Genomic DNA, 15,773 nt, shown 5'->3' with positions numbered 1-15,773 from the left:
CACTGTCTACATACCGCCCATTGTATGTCCCCACCCCCACACTGTCTACATACCGCCCATTGTATGTCCCTCCCCCCACACTGCCTACATACCGCCCATTGTATGTCCCTACCCCCACACTGCCTACATACCGCCCATTGTATGTCCCTCCCCCACACTGTCTACATACCGCCCATTGTATGTCCCTCCCCCCACACTGCCTACATACCGCCCATTGTATGTCCCTCCCCCCACACTGTCTACATACCGCCCATTGTATGTCCCCACCCCCACACTGTCTACATACCGCCCATTGTATGTCCCTCCCCCCACACTGCCTACATACCGCCCATTGTATGTCCCTCCCCCCACACTGCCTACATACCGCCCATTGTACGTCCCCACCCCCACACTGTCTACATACCGCCCATTGTATGTCCCTCCCCCCACACTGCCTACATACCGCCCATTGTATGTCCCTCCCCCCACACTGTCTACATACCGCCCATTGTATGTCCCCACCCCCACACTGCCTACATACCGCCCATTGTATGTCCCCACCCCCACACTGCCTACATACCGCCCATTGTATGTCCCTCCCCCCACACTGCCTACATACCGCCCATTGTATGTCCCCACCCCCACACTGTCTACATACCGCCCATTGTATGTCCCCACCCCCACACTGCCTACATACCGCCCATTGTATGTCCCCACCCCCACACTGCCTACATACGCCCATTGTACGTCCCTCCCCCACACTGTCTACATACCGCCCATTGTATGTCCCCACCCCCACACTGCCTACATACCGCCCATTGTATGTCCCTCCCCCACACTGCCTACATACCGCCCATTGTACGTCCCCACCCCCACACTGTCTACATACCGCCCATTGTATGTCCCTCCCCCCACACTGCCTACATACCGCCCATTGTATGTCCCTCCCCCCACACTGTCTACATACCGCCCATTGTATGTCCCTCCCCCCACACTGTCTACATACCGCCCATTGTATGTCCCTCCCCCCACACTGCCTACATACCGCCCATTGTATGTCCCTCCCCCCACACTGCCTACATACCGCCCATTGTATGTCCCTCCCCCCACACTGCCTACATACCGCCCATTGTATGTCCCCACCCCCACACTGCCTACATACCGCCCATTGTATGTCCCTCCCCCCACACTGCCTACATACCGCCCATTGTATGTCCCTCCCCCCACACTGTCTACATACCGCCCATTGTATGTCCCTCCCCCCACACTGCCTACATACCGCCCATTGTATGTCCCTCCCCCCACACTGCCTACATACCGCCCATTGTATGTCCCTCCCCCCACACTGTCTACATACCGCCCATTGTATGTCCCTCCCCCCACACTGCCTACATACCGCCCATTGTATGTCCCTCCCCCCACACTGCCTACATACCGCCCATTGTATGTCCCCACCCCCACACTGCCTACATACCGCCCATTGTATGTCCCCACCCCCACACTGTCTACATACCGCCCATTGTATGTCCCTACCCCCACACTGTCTACATACCGCCCATTGTATGTCCCCACCCCACACTGTCTACATACCGCCCATTGTATGTCCCTCCCCCCACACTGTCTACATACCGCCCATTGTATGTCCCTCCCCCCACACTGTCTACATACCGCCCATTGTATGTCCCTCCCCCCCACACTTCTTACAAACTCCCCATTGTACGTCCCTCCCCCCACACTGTCTACATACCGCCCATTGTATGTCCCCACCCCCACACTGTCTACATACCGCCCATTGTATGTCCCTCCCCCCACACTGCCTACATACCGCCCATTGTATGTCCCTCCCCCCACACTGTCTACATACCGCCCATTGTATGTCCCTCCCCCACACTGTCTACATACCGCCCATTGTATGTCCCTACCCCCACACTGTCTACATACCGCCCATTGTATGTCCCTACCCCCACACTGCCTACATACCGCCCATTGTATGTCCCCACCCCCACACTGCCTACATACCGCCCATTGTATGTCCCTCCCCCACACTGTCTACATACCGCCCATTGTACGTCCCTACCCCCACACTGTCTACATACCGCCCATTGTACGTCCCCACCCCCACACTGTCTACATACCGCCCATTGTATGTCCCCACCCCCACACTGCCTACATACCGCCCATTGTATGTCCCTCCCCCACACTGCCTACATACCGCCCATTGTATGTCCCTCCCCCCACACTGCCTACATACGCCCATTGTATGTCCCCACCCCCACACTGCCTACATACCGCCCATTGTATGTCCCTCCCCCCACACTTCTTACAAACTCCTCATTGTACGTCCCCACCCCCACACTGCCTACATACCGCCCATTGTATGTCCCTCCCCCCACACTGCCTACATACCGCCCATTGTATGTCCCTCCCCCCACACTGCCTACATACCGCCCATTGTATGTCCCCACCCCCACACTGTCTACATACGCCCATTGTATGTCCCTACCCCCACACTGTCTACATACCGCCCATTGTATGTCCCTCCCCCCACACTGTCTACATACCGCCCATTGTATGTCCCCACCCCACACTGTCTACATACCGCCCATTGTATGTCCCTCCCCCCACACTGTCTACATACCGCCCATTGTATGTCCCTCCCCCCACACTGTCTACATACCGCCCATTGTATGTCCCTCCCCCACACTGCCTACATACCGCCCATTGTATGTCCCCACCCCCACACTGCCTACATACCGCCCATTGTATGTCCCTCCCCCCACACTTCTTACAAACTCCTCATTGTACGTCCCCACCCCCACACTGCCTACATACGCCCATTGTACGTCCCCACCCCCACACTGCCTACATACCGCCCATTGTATGTCCCTCCCCCCACACTGTCTACATACCGCCCATTGTATGTCCCCACCCCCACACTGCCTACATACCGCCCATTGTACGTCCCTCCCCCCACACTGCCTACATACGCCCATTGTACGTCCCTCCCCCCACACTGCCTACATACCGCCCATTGTATGTCCCCACCCCCACACTGTCTACATACCGCCCATTGTACGTCCCCACCCCCACACTGTCTACATACCGCCCATTGTACGTCCCTCCCCCCACACTGCCTACATACCGCCCATTGTATGTCCCTCCCCCCACACTGTCTACATACCGCCCATTGTATGTCCCCACCCCCACACTGCCTACATACCGCCCATTGTACGTCCCTCCCCCCACACTGCCTACATACGCCCATTGTACGTCCCTCCCCCCACACTGCCTACATACCGCCCATTGTATGTCCCCACCCCCACACTGTCTACATACCGCCCATTGTACGTCCCTCCCCCCACACTGTCTACATACCGCCCTTTGTACGTCCCTCCCCCCACACTGTCTACATACCGCCCATTGTACGTCCCCACCCCCACACTGTCTACATACCGCCCATTGTATGTCCCCACCCCCACACTGTCTACATACCGCCCATTGTACGTCCCTCCCCCCACACTGTCTACATACCGCCCTTTGTACGTCCCTCCCCCCACACTGTCTACATACCGCCCATTGTACGTCCCCACCCCCACACTGTCTACATACCGCCCATTGTACGTCCCTCCCCCCACACTGCCTACATACCGCCCATTGTATGTCCCTACCCCCACACTGTCTACATACCGCCCATTGTATGTCCCTCCCCCCACACTGCCTACATACCGCCCATTGTATGTCCCCACCCCCACACTGTCTACATACCGCCCATTGTACGTCCCTCCCCCCACACTGCCTACATACCGCCCATTGTATGTCCCCACCCCCACACTGTCTACATACCGCCCATTGTATGTCCCCACCCCCACACTGTCTACATACCGCCCATTGTACGTCCCCACCCCCACACTGTCTACATACCGCCCATTGTATGTCCCTACCCCCACACTGTCTACATACCGCCCATTGTATGTCCCCACCCCCACACTTCTTACAAACTCCCCATTGTACGTCCCTCCCCCCACACTGTCTACATACCGCCCATTGTATGTCCCCACCCCCACACTGTCTACATACCGCCCATTGTATGTCCCTACCCCCACACTGTCTACATACCGCCCATTGTATGTCCCCACCCCCAGACTTCTTACAAACTCCCCATTGTACGTCCCTCCCCCCACACTGTCTACATACCGCCCATTGTATGTCCCTCCCCCCACACTGCCTACATACCGCCCATTGTATGTCCCTCCCCCCACACTGCCTACATACCGCCCATTGTATGTCCCCACCCCCACACAAACTGCCCATTGTACGTCCCTCCCCCCACACTGTCTACATACCGCCCATTGTATGTCCCTACCCCCACACTGCCTACATACGCCCATTGTATGTCCCTACCCCCACACTGCCTACATACGCCCATTGTACGTCCCTACCCCCACACTGCCTACATACGCCCATTGTATGTCCCCACCCCCAGACTTCTTACAAACTCCCCATTGTACGTCCCCACCCCCAGACTGTCTACATACCGCCCATTGTATGTCCCTACCCCCACACTGTCTACATACCGCCCATTGTATGTCCCCACCCCCACACAAACTGCCCATTGTACGTTCCTCCCCCCACACTGTCTACATGCTGCCCATTGTATATCCCTCCCCCCAGACTGGGTGAAAACTGCCCATGTATGTCCCTACCCCCACCCTGGACACAAACTGCCCCAGGCCAGATTTACATTGTATGTCCCTCAATCTTTCCTTATCACTGGGCACACAATGACACCCTCCACCCAAGACTCTTACTGGTTCTCCTGGTCTTCCTCTGAGAAGACTCTTACTGGTTCTCCTGGACTTCCTCTGAGAAGACTCTTACTGGTTCTCCTGGACTTCCTCTGAGAAGACTCTTACTGGTTCTCCTGGTTTTCCTCTGAGGAGACTCTTACTGGTTCTCCTGGACTTCCTCTGAGAAGACTCTTACTGGTTCTCTTGGTTTTCCTCTGAGGAGACTCTTACTGGTTCTCTTGGTTTTCCTCTGAGAAGACTCTTACTGGTTCTCCTGGTCTTCCTCTGAGGAGACTCTTACTGGTTCTCCTGGTCTTCCTCTTAGGAGACTCTTACTGGTTCTCCTGGTCTTCCTCTGAGGAGACTCTTACTGGTTCTCCTGGTTTTCCTCTGAGGAGACTCTTACTGGTTCTCCTGGACTTCCTCTAAGAAGACTCTTACTGGTTCTCCTGGACATCCTCTGAGAAGACTCTTACTGGTTCTACTGGTCTTCCTCTGAGAAGACTCTTACTGGTTCTCCTGGTCTTCCTCTGAGGAGACTCTTACTGGTTCTCCTGGACTTCCTCTGAGAAGACTCTTAATGGTTCTCCTGGTCTTCCTCTGAGGAGACTCTTACTGGTTCTCCTGGTCTTCCTCTGAGTAGACTCTTACTGGTTCTCCTGGTTTTTCCTCTGAGAAGACTCTTACTGGTTCTCCTGGACTTCCTCTGAGAAGACTCTTACTGGTTCTCCTGGTTTTTCCTCTGAGAAGACTCTTACTGGTTCTCCTGGACTTCCTCTGAGAAGACTCTTACTCGTTCTCCTGGTTTTTCCTCTGAGAAGACTCTTACTGGTTCTCCTGGACTTCCTCTGAGAAGACTCTTACTGGTTCTCCTGGTCTTCCTCTGAGAAGACTCTTACTGGTTCTCCTGAACTTCCTCTGAGAAGACTCTTACTGGTTCTCCTGGTCTTCCTCTGAGGAGACTCTTACTGGTTCTCTTGGTCTTCCTCTGAGGAGACTCTTACTGGTTCTCCTGGTCTTCCTCTGAGTAGACTCTTACTGGTTCTCCTGGTTTTTCCTCTGAGAAGACTCTTACTGGTTCTCCTGGACTTCCTCTGAGAAGACTCTTACTGGTTCTCTTGGTCTTCCTCTGAGGAGACTCTTACTGGTTCTCTTGGTCTTCCTCTGAGGAGACTCTTACTGGTTCTCCTGGTCTTCCTCTGAGAAGACTCTTACTCGTTCTCCTGGTTTTTCCTCTGATAAGACTCTTACTGGTTCTCCTGGTCTTCCTCTGAGGAGACTCTTACTGGTTCTCCTGGTCTTCCTCTGAGGAGACTCTTACTGGTTCTCCTGGTCTTCCTCTGAGGAGACTCTTACTGGTTCTCCTGGTCTTCCTCTGTGGAGACTCTTACTGGTTCTCCTGGTCTTCCTCTGAGAAGACTCTTACTGGTTCTCCTGAACTTCCTCTGAGAAGACTCTTACTGGTTCTCCTGGTCTTCCTCTGAGGAGACTCTTACTGGTTCTCTTGGTCTTCCTCTGAGGAGACTCTTACTGGTTCTCCTGGTCTTCCTCTGAGTAGACTCTTACTGGTTCTCCTGGTTTTTCCTCTGAGAAGACTCTTACTGGTTCTCCTGGACTTCCTCTGAGAAGACTCTTACTGGTTCTCCTGGTCTTCCTCTGAGGAGACTCTTACTGGTTCTCCTGGTCTTCCTCTGAGAAGACTCTTACTCGTTCTCCTGGTTTTTCCTCTGATAAGACTCTTACTGGTTCTCCTGGTCTTCCTCTGAGGAGACTCTTACTGGTTCTCCTGGACTTCCTCTTAGGAGACTCTTACTGGTTCTCCTGGTCTTCCTCTGAGGAGACTCTTACTGGTTCTCCTGGTCTTCCTCTGAGGAGACTCTTACTGGTTCTCCTGGTCTTCCTCTGAGGAGACTCTTACTGGTTCTCCTGGTCTTCCTCTGTGGAGACTCTTACTGGTTCTCCTGGTCTTCCTCTGAGGAGACTCTTACTGGTTCTCCTGGTTTTCCTCTGAGAAGACTCTTAATGGTTCTCCTGGTCTTCCTCTGAGAAGACTCTTACTGGTTCTCCTGGTTTTTCCTCTGAGGAGACTTCTACTGGTTCTCCTGACCAGACTTCTGGGGTTGAGCAACCCACCCTCCCACACCTGTACTCTATCAGTGTCCACTAGCAAGCAGATATAGGAGGAGTCCCTTATAATGCAGTTGCACATCTCTCCCAGTAAGGAGTAAGCATCTCCAATGGTGAGAGGTTTGATTCATCCTTCTTTACATGGATAGTGTAGGACCCACTGATAATGGGGTACTTTGACGTAGTGGTGGGCTTGAGCACGATATGGCCATATGGTGGGACCAAACCCCCATTTTTTGCCTTTATATTTGATAGTCATTTCTTTTGCATGTGTGCGCTATTCTCTGTAAATATGCATGTTGCTTGGTTGATGGCTGCACCATATTGGGCAGTGAAGTATCTTTGGATATCACATCTGAGAGATTGGTTGCTTGACCAAGAAAATTCATCCTTTATTCTAGAACCTTCCTTCTGTAAATCCTCAGAGTTGAGAGCGTACGGCTTGTAGATTAGCTGGTCTCCTCTTGTGGACCTGTGTTTGTCCAAGGTTTCCTCTTGGGACCTGTAGTCATGGACTCTTTTCTGTGGACCTTATCATGCTGTTGGTCCATTTCTTCCTAATCAGGTAGTTTTGATGTTTTTGGCTGTTTTGTTAGTTAGTCCTGAAGTTCCTTCCCCTCGGTGAGGATCTCCTCTCTTCTGGTCTTGAGCAGCAGGTTGATCCTCGATGGCCTCTTCCTGGTCATTGGCAGCTTTCCCTGTTATACCGGTGGGTTCCACCTCTTCTGGTTCAGATGCAGCCATTGGTCCTTCAGGTAGTTCTGAGTTGTGGACGGTTCCCAGTCCCTTCTTATGGATCTCTCGCTGGTTGTTGCCCACTCCTCAGTTGGCCCACTTTTGGACATCCACCGACTGTTTCACCATGTGTCCCCCCCCCCCAATGTACAGGAAAGAAAACCAGATTTACTAAAACCTATTTCTTCAAGTGTTCGGAGTCCCACCTCTGTCTTTCCTTTGACTTTGCTACTGGATTTTTACAAAAACTGAGGCATGCTGGGAGGGGTTTTACAGGGGCCGGCTTACACTGCCAATGTCCCTGACCTCCTGTAGGTGGCAGTATAACCCAACTGCTTCCGAATTCCTGTGTCCCTCACTGGATTTATGGGAAGTCCAAAAATCTTATCTCTCCTCCTCACCCCGGTATTATACCCTTCCCCCCAGACACCCCTCTTATCTCTCCTTCTCACCCCGGTATTATACCCCCCCCCCCCTCCCCCCAGACACCCCTCTTATCTCTCCTCCTCACCCCAGTATTATACCCCCCCCTCCCCCCAGACACCCCTCTTATCTCTCCTTCTCACCCCGGTATTATACCCCCCCCCTCCCCCCAGACACCCCTCTTATCTCTCCTCCTCACCCCAGTATTATACCCCCCCCTCCCCCCAGACACCCCTCTTATCTCTCCTTCTCACCCCGGTATTATACCTCCCCCCCCCCTCCCCAGACACCCCTCTTCTCTCTCCTTCTCACTCGGTATTATACCTCCCCCCCCCCCCCCCAGACACCCCTCTTATCTCTCCTCCTCCTCACCCCGGTATTATACCTCCCCCCCCCCCCAGACACCCCTCTTATCTAACCTCCTCACCCCGGTATTATACCTCCCCCTCCCCCAGACACCCCTCTTATCTCTCTCCTCACCCCAGTATTATACCTCCCCCCCCCCCAGACACCCCTCTTATCTCTCCTCCTCACCCCGGTATTATAACTCCCCCCCCCCCCCCCAGACACCCCTCTTATCTCTCCTCCTCACCCCGGTATTATACCCTTCCCCCCAGACACCCCTCTTATCTCTCCTTCTCACCCCGGTATTATACCCCCCCCCCCTCCCCCCAGACACCCCTCTTATCTCTCCTCCTCACCCCAGTATTATACCCCCCCCTCCCCCCAGACACCCCTCTTATCTCTCCTTCTCACCCCGGTATTATACCCCCCCCCCTCCCCCCAGACACCCCTCTTATCTCTCCTCCTCACCCCAGTATTATACCCCCCCCTCCCCCCAGACACCCCTCTTATCTCTCCTTCTCACCCCGGTATTATACCTCCCCCCCCCCCCCAGACACCCCTCTTCTCTCTCCTTCTCACTCGGTATTATACCTCCCCCCCCCCCCCCCCAGACACCCCTCTTATCTCTCCTCCTCCTCACCCCGGTATTATACCTCCCCCCCCCCCAGACACCCCTCTTATCTAACCTCCTCACCCCGGTATTATACCTCCCCCTCCCCCAGACACCCCTCTTATCTCTCTCCTCACCCCAGTATTATACCTCCCCCCCCCCCAGACACCCCTCTTATCTCTCCTCCTCACCCCGGTATTATAACTCCCCCCCCCCCCCAGACACCCCTCTTATCTCTCCTCCTCACCCCGGTATTATACCTCTCCCCCCCCAAACACCCCTCTTATCTCTCCTCCTCACCCCGGTATTATACCCCCCCCCCAGACACCCCTCTTATCTCTCCTCCTCACCCCAGTATTATACCCCCCCCCCCCAGACACCCCTCTTATCTCTCCTCATCACCCCAGTATTATACCCCCCCCCCAGACACCCCTCTTATCTCTCCTCCTCAGTAGTCCCTCCCCCCTTCTCTTGCAGACACCCCCTCTTATCTCTCCTCCTCAGTAGTCACTCCCCCTTCTCTTACAGACACCCCCTCTTATCTCTCCTCCTCAGTTGTCCCTCCCCCCTTCTCTTGCAGACACCCCCTCTTATCTCTCTCCTCAGTAGTCCCTCCCCCCTTCTCTTGCAGACACCCCCTCTTATCTCTCTCCTCAGTAGTCCCTCCCCCCTTCTCTTGCAGACACCCCCTCTTATCTCTCCTCCTCAGTAGTCCCTCCCTCCTTCTCTTGCAGACACCCCCTCTTATCTCTCCTCCTCAGTTGTCACTTCCCATTCTCTTGCAGACACCCCCTCTTATCTCTCCTCCTCAGTTGTCCCTCCCCCCTTCTCTTGCAGACACCCCCTCTTATCTCTCCTCCTCAGTTGTCCCTCCCCCCTTCTCTTGCAGACACCCCCTCTTATCTCTCTCCTCAGTAGTCACTCCCCCTTCTCTTGCAGACACCCCCTCTTATCTCTCCTCCTCAGTTGTCACTCCCCCTTCTCTTGCAGACACCCCCTCTTATCTCTCCTCCTCAGTTGTCACTCCCCCTTCTCTTGCAGACACCCCCTCTTATCTCTCCTCCTCAGTTGTCCCTCCCCCCTTCTCTTGCAGACACCCCCTCTTATCTCTCCTCCTCAGTAGACACTCCCCCTTCTCTTGCAGACACCCCCTCTTATCTCTCCTCCTCAGTAGACACTCCCCCTTCTCTTGCAGACACCCCCTCTTCCCGCTCCTTCTCAGTAGACACTCCCCCTTCTCTTGCAGACACCCCCTCTTATCTCTCCTCCTCAGTAGACACTCCCCCCTTCTCTTGCAGACACCCCCTCTTATCTCTCCTCCTCAGTAGACACTCCCCCTTCTCTTGCAGACACCCCCTCTTCCCGCTCCTTCTCAGTAGTCACTCCCCCTTCTCTTGCAGACACCCCCTCTTATCTCTCCTCCTCAGTAGTCCCTCCCCCCTTCTCTTGCAGACACCCCCTCTTATCTCTCCTCCTCAGTAGTCCCTCCCCCCTTCTCTTGCAGACACCCCCTCTTATCTCTCCTCCTCAGTAGTCCCTCCCCCTTCTCTTGCAGACACCCCCTCTTCCCGCTCCTTCTCAGTAGTCCCTCCCCCCTTCTCTTGCAGACACCCCCTCTTCCCGCTCCTTCTCAGTAGTCACTCCCCCTTCTCTTGCAGACACCCCCTCTTATCTCTCCTCCTCAGTAGTCCCTCCCCCCTTCTCTTGCAGACACCCCCTCTTATCTCTCCTCCTCAGTAGTCCCTCCCCCCTTCTCTTGCAGACACCCCCTCTTATCTCTCCTCCTCAGTAGTCACTCCCCCTTCTCTTGCAGACACCCCCTCTTATCTCTCCTCCTCAGTAGTCACTCCCCCTTCTCTTGCAGACACCCCCTCTTATCTCTCCTCCTCAGTAGTCCCTCCCCCTTCTCTTGCAGACACCCCCTCTTATCTCTCCTCCTCAGCAGTCACTCCCCCTTCTCTTGCAGACACCCCCTCTTATCTCTCTCCTCAGTAGTCCCTCCCCCTTCTCTTGCAGACACCCCCTCTTATCTCTCTCCTCAGTAGTCACTCCCCCTTCTCTTGCAGACACCCCCTCTTATCTCTCCTCCTCAGTAGTTACTCCCCCTTCTCTTGCAGACACCCCCTCTTCCCGCTCCTTCTCAGTAGTCCCTCCCCCCTTCTCTTGCAGACACCCCCTCTTCCCGCTCCTGGCTCTGCTCTTTGAGAAGTGTGAGGGTTGCACTCAGGGCTCGGAGGGAACAACCTCAGCCAGCTTTGATCTGGACATTGAGACGTTTGTCAGGAGACAACACAAGGAGGGGAAGGACTTCTTCTCGGATGACCCGGAGACGGACAGCTTGGTATGTAGCTGAATACTGAATTGTGGGAGATATTACAATGATGGAGGTGTATTATAGTACATGTAATATCTGTGTGTGTAGATGGTGAAGGCTATCCAGGTTCTCCGCATTCACCTCCTGGAGCTGGAGAAAGTCAATGAACTCTGTAAAGACTTTTGTAGCCGATATATCGCCTGTCTGAAGACCAAGATGAACAGCGAGACACTACTGAGCGGAGACCCAACGGGGCCGTACTCCCCCATACAGGTAATACTGCACCCAGCCGGGCCGTACTCCCCCATACAGGTAATACTGCACCCAGCCGGGCCGTACTCCCCCATACAGGTAATACTGCACCCAGCGGGGCCGTACTCCCCCATACAGGTAATACTGCACCCAGCCAGGCCGTACTCCCCCATACAGGTAATACTGCACCCAGCCGGGCCGTACTCCCCCATACAGGTAATACTGCACCCAGCCGGGCCGTACTCCCCCATACAGGTAATACTGCACCCAGCCGGGCCGTACTCCCCCATACAGGCAATACTGCACCCAGCCGGGCCGTACTCCCCCATACAGGTAATACTGAACCCAGCCGGGCCGTACTCCCCCATACAGGTACACCTTGCCGGGCCGTACTCCCCCATACAGGCAATACTGCACCCAGCCGGGCCGTACTCCCCCATACAGGTAATACTGCACCCAGCCGGGCCCTATTCCCCCATACAGGCAATACTGCACCCAGCCGGGCCGTACTCCCCCATACAGGTAATACTGCACCCAGCCGGGCCATACTCCTCCCCCATACAGGTACACCTTCCCGGACCGTACTCCCCCATACAGGTAATACTGCACCCAGCCGGGCCCTATTCCCCCATACAGGCAATACTGCACCCAGCCGGGCCCTATTCCCCCATACAGGCGATACTGCACCCAGCCGGGCCGTACTCCCCCATACAGGTAATACTGCACCCAGCCGGGCCCTATTCCCCCATACAGGCAATACTGCACCCAGCCGGGCCGTACTCCCCCATACAGGTAATACTGCACCCAGCCGGGCCATACTCCTCCCCCATACAGGTACACCTTCCCGGACCGTACTCCCCCATACAGGTAATACTGCACCCAGCCGGGCCCTATTCCCCCATACAGGCAATACTGCACCCAGCCGGGCCCTATTCCCCCATACAGGCAATACTGCACCCAGCCGGGCCGTACTCCCCCATACAGGTAATACTACACCCAGCCGGGCCGTACTCCTCCCCCATACAGGTACACCTTGCCGGACCGTACTCCCCCATACAGGCAATACTGCACCCAGCCGGGCCGTACTCCTCCATACAGGTAATACTACACCCAGCCGGGCCGTACTCCTCCCCCATACAGGTAATACTACACCCAGCCGGGCCTTACTTCCCCCATACAGGTAATCCTGCACCCAGCCGGGCTGTGCTCCCCCATACAGGTAATACTGCACCCAGCCGGGCCGTACTCCTCCCCCATACAGGTAATACTACACCCAGCCGGGCCGTACTCCCCCATACAGGTACACCCTGCCGGACCGTACTCCCCCATACAGGCAATACTACACACAGCCGGGCCGTACTCCCCCATACAGGTAATACTACACCCTGCCGGACCGTACTCCCCCATACAGGTACACCCTGCCGGACCATACTCCTCCCCCCCCCCCCTCCTCCATACAGGTAATACTGCGCCCAGCTGGGCAGTACTCCCCCCCCCCCCCCCCCCAATACAGGTAATACTGAACCCAGCCAGGCCGTACTCCTCCCCCCCCCTCCTCCATACAGGTAATGGGAGTGGTGTGGTGAGTCCTGCGCTGTCTAGAGAGAACGATTAAACGGGGTGAAGAAGGTCCCAGATGCTGCTAGTACCAGAACTGGTAACCATACAGTGTCAGATTCATAAACAGGTGGGGGGTACTGCGCTTCTGGGTTCATAATAAATAAACTGTGCTTAGTGTATGTGCCTGTCACAATAAAAGAAGGGAACTAAACCATGTGTGGGTGAAATATATAAAGTAAATCCATGCTCATAGTAAAAAATCACAATGCTAAAATATTGATGCGACTCTCTAAAAATTATATAAAATCCACTTAATGTGCTGATAATGCTCTAGTGACAGATAAAGTGCTCAAGTGCATACAAATAAATAAATCAAAGTGTCCTCTGTGCTTCACAAAAATACAACGGTCTGGGTGAGATAAAGTCCAAATAATTGAGGTAAGTGTTCAGGGGGGTGAAATTATCCACAGGTGCTACTCCTTCACCAAACACCGTGCTAAACGTAGTGGGGTGCTTCTCCTTATCCCCTCTAAGTGTTCTAGCCGCTCACCTTAAAGACTAAGGGTAAAAGCCTTATCAATAATCCAGGGGGTTCCTCCAATCCTATAACGTGCTCCACTGGGGTCAGATATCTGGGCTGCTGCGGGTGACTTGGCTCCCTCTCCCTCTCCAGATTCCCAGCGGTCACAATGGATCTCAAAGCAAAATACTCAAGATAGTGCAAGTATGTATGGATAACGGGTGCTTTATTAAAATAAAGTTAAAACCACTCACATTTGTTGAGTAAAGAAAGCGCAAAGGATGAGCACTTTATCTGTCACTAGAGCATTATCAGCACATTAAGTGGATTTTATATCATTTTTAGAGAGTCGCATCAATATTTTAGCATTGTGATTTTTTACTATGAGCATGGATTTACTTTATATATTTCACCCACACATGGTTTAGTTCCCTTCTTTTATTGTGACAGGCACATACACTAAGCACAGTTTATTTATTATCAACCCAGAAGCGCAGTACCCCCCACCTGTTTATGATCCATACAGGTAATACTGCGCCCAGCTGGGCCGTACTCCCCCATACAGGTAATACTGCACCCAGCCAGGCCATACTCCTCCACCCCCCCCCCCTCCTCCATTCAGGTAATACTGCGCCCAGCTGGGCCGTACTCCCCCATACAGGTAATACTGCACCCAGCCAGGCCGTACTCCTCCACCCCCCCCCCCTCCTCCATTCAGGTAATACTGCGCCCAGCTGGGCCGTACTCCCCCATACAGGTAATACTGCACCCAGCCGGGCCGTACTCCTCCCCCCCCCCTCCTCCATACAGGTAATACTGCACCCAGCCAGGCCGTACTCCTCCCCCCCCCCTCCTCCATACAGGTAATACTGCACCCAGCCAGGCCGTACTCTTCCCCCCCCCCCCTCCTCCATACAGGTAATACTGCACCCAGCCGGGCCGTACTCCCCCCACACAGGTAATACTGAACCCAGCAGGGCCGTACTCCTCCCCCCCCCCTCCTCCATACAGGTAATACTGCACCCAGCCAGGCCGTACTCTTCCCCCCCCCCCCTCCTCCATACAGGTAATACTGCACCCAGCCGGGCCGTACTCCCCCACACAGGTAATACTGAACCCAGCAGGGCCGTACTCCTCCCCCCCCCCTCCTCCATACAGGTAATACTGCAACCAGCCGGGCCGTGCTCCCCCATACAGGTAATACTACACCTAGCCGGGCCGTACCCCCCCCCTCCATACAGGTAATACTGCACCCAGCCGGGCTGTACTCCCCCATACAGGTAATACAGCACCCAGCCGGGCCATACTCCCCCATGCAGGTAATACTGCACCCAGCCGGGCCGTACTCCCCCCCCCCCCCCCCTCCTCCATACAGGTAATACTGCAACCAGCCGGGCCGTGCTCCCCCATACAGGTAATACTACACCTAGCCGGGCCGTACCCCCCCCCTCCATACAGGTAATACTGCACCCAGCCGGGCTGTACTCCCCCATACAGGTAATACAGCACCCAGCCGGGCCATACTCCCCCATGCAGGTAATACTGCACCCAGCCGGGCCGTACTCCCCCCCCCCCCCCCCTCCATACAGGTAATACTGCACCCAGCCGGGCTGTACTCCCCCATACAGGTAATACTGCACCCTGCCGGGCCGTACTCCCCCATACAGGTAATACTGAACCCAGCCAGGCCGTACTCCTCCACCCCCCCCCCTCCTCCATACAGGTAATACTGCGCCCAGCTGGGCCGTACTCCCCCATACAGGTAATACTGCACCCAGCCGAGCCGTACTCCCCCATGCAGGTAATACTGCACCCAGCCGGGCCGTGCTCCCCCATACAGGTAATACTGCACCCAGCCGGGCCGTGCTCCCCCATACAGGTAATACTGCACCCAGCCGGGCCGCGCTCCCCCATACAGGTAATACTGCACCCAGCCGGGCCGTGCTCCCCCATACAGGTAATACTGCACCCAGCCGGACCGTACTCCCCCATACAGGTAATACTGCACCCAGCCGGACCGTACTCCCCCATACAGGTAATACTTCACCTAGCCGGGCCGTGCTCCCCCGTACAGGTAATACTGCACCCAGCCAGGCTGTACTCCTCCATACAGGTAATACT

At 55.1% G+C, this 15,773-nt stretch overlaps 1 protein-coding gene across 2 annotated transcripts in view; it reads left to right on the top strand.

The window, feature by feature from the left end:
- Positions 1-15,773, top strand: part of PKNOX1 (PBX/knotted 1 homeobox 1) — a 61,090-nt gene that overhangs the window by 15,064 nt on the left and 30,253 nt on the right. For both annotated transcript variants that reach the window (XM_082244952.1, XM_082244951.1), the window contains exons 3-4: positions 11,176-11,347; positions 11,429-11,593. In XM_082244952.1, coding sequence (XP_082101078.1) covers positions 11,176-11,347; positions 11,429-11,593 — 337 coding nt within the window. The remainder of the gene's footprint in view (positions 1-11,175; positions 11,348-11,428; positions 11,594-15,773) is intronic.

Source organism: Pelophylax lessonae (genome assembly GCF_965119305.1).
Source record: "Pelophylax lessonae genome assembly, chromosome: 2".
Classification (NCBI taxonomy): domain Eukaryota; kingdom Metazoa; phylum Chordata; class Amphibia; order Anura; family Ranidae; genus Pelophylax; species Pelophylax lessonae.
The sequence above is the reverse complement of the archived record's forward strand: the minus strand, read 5'-3'. Positions and strand labels throughout refer to the sequence as shown.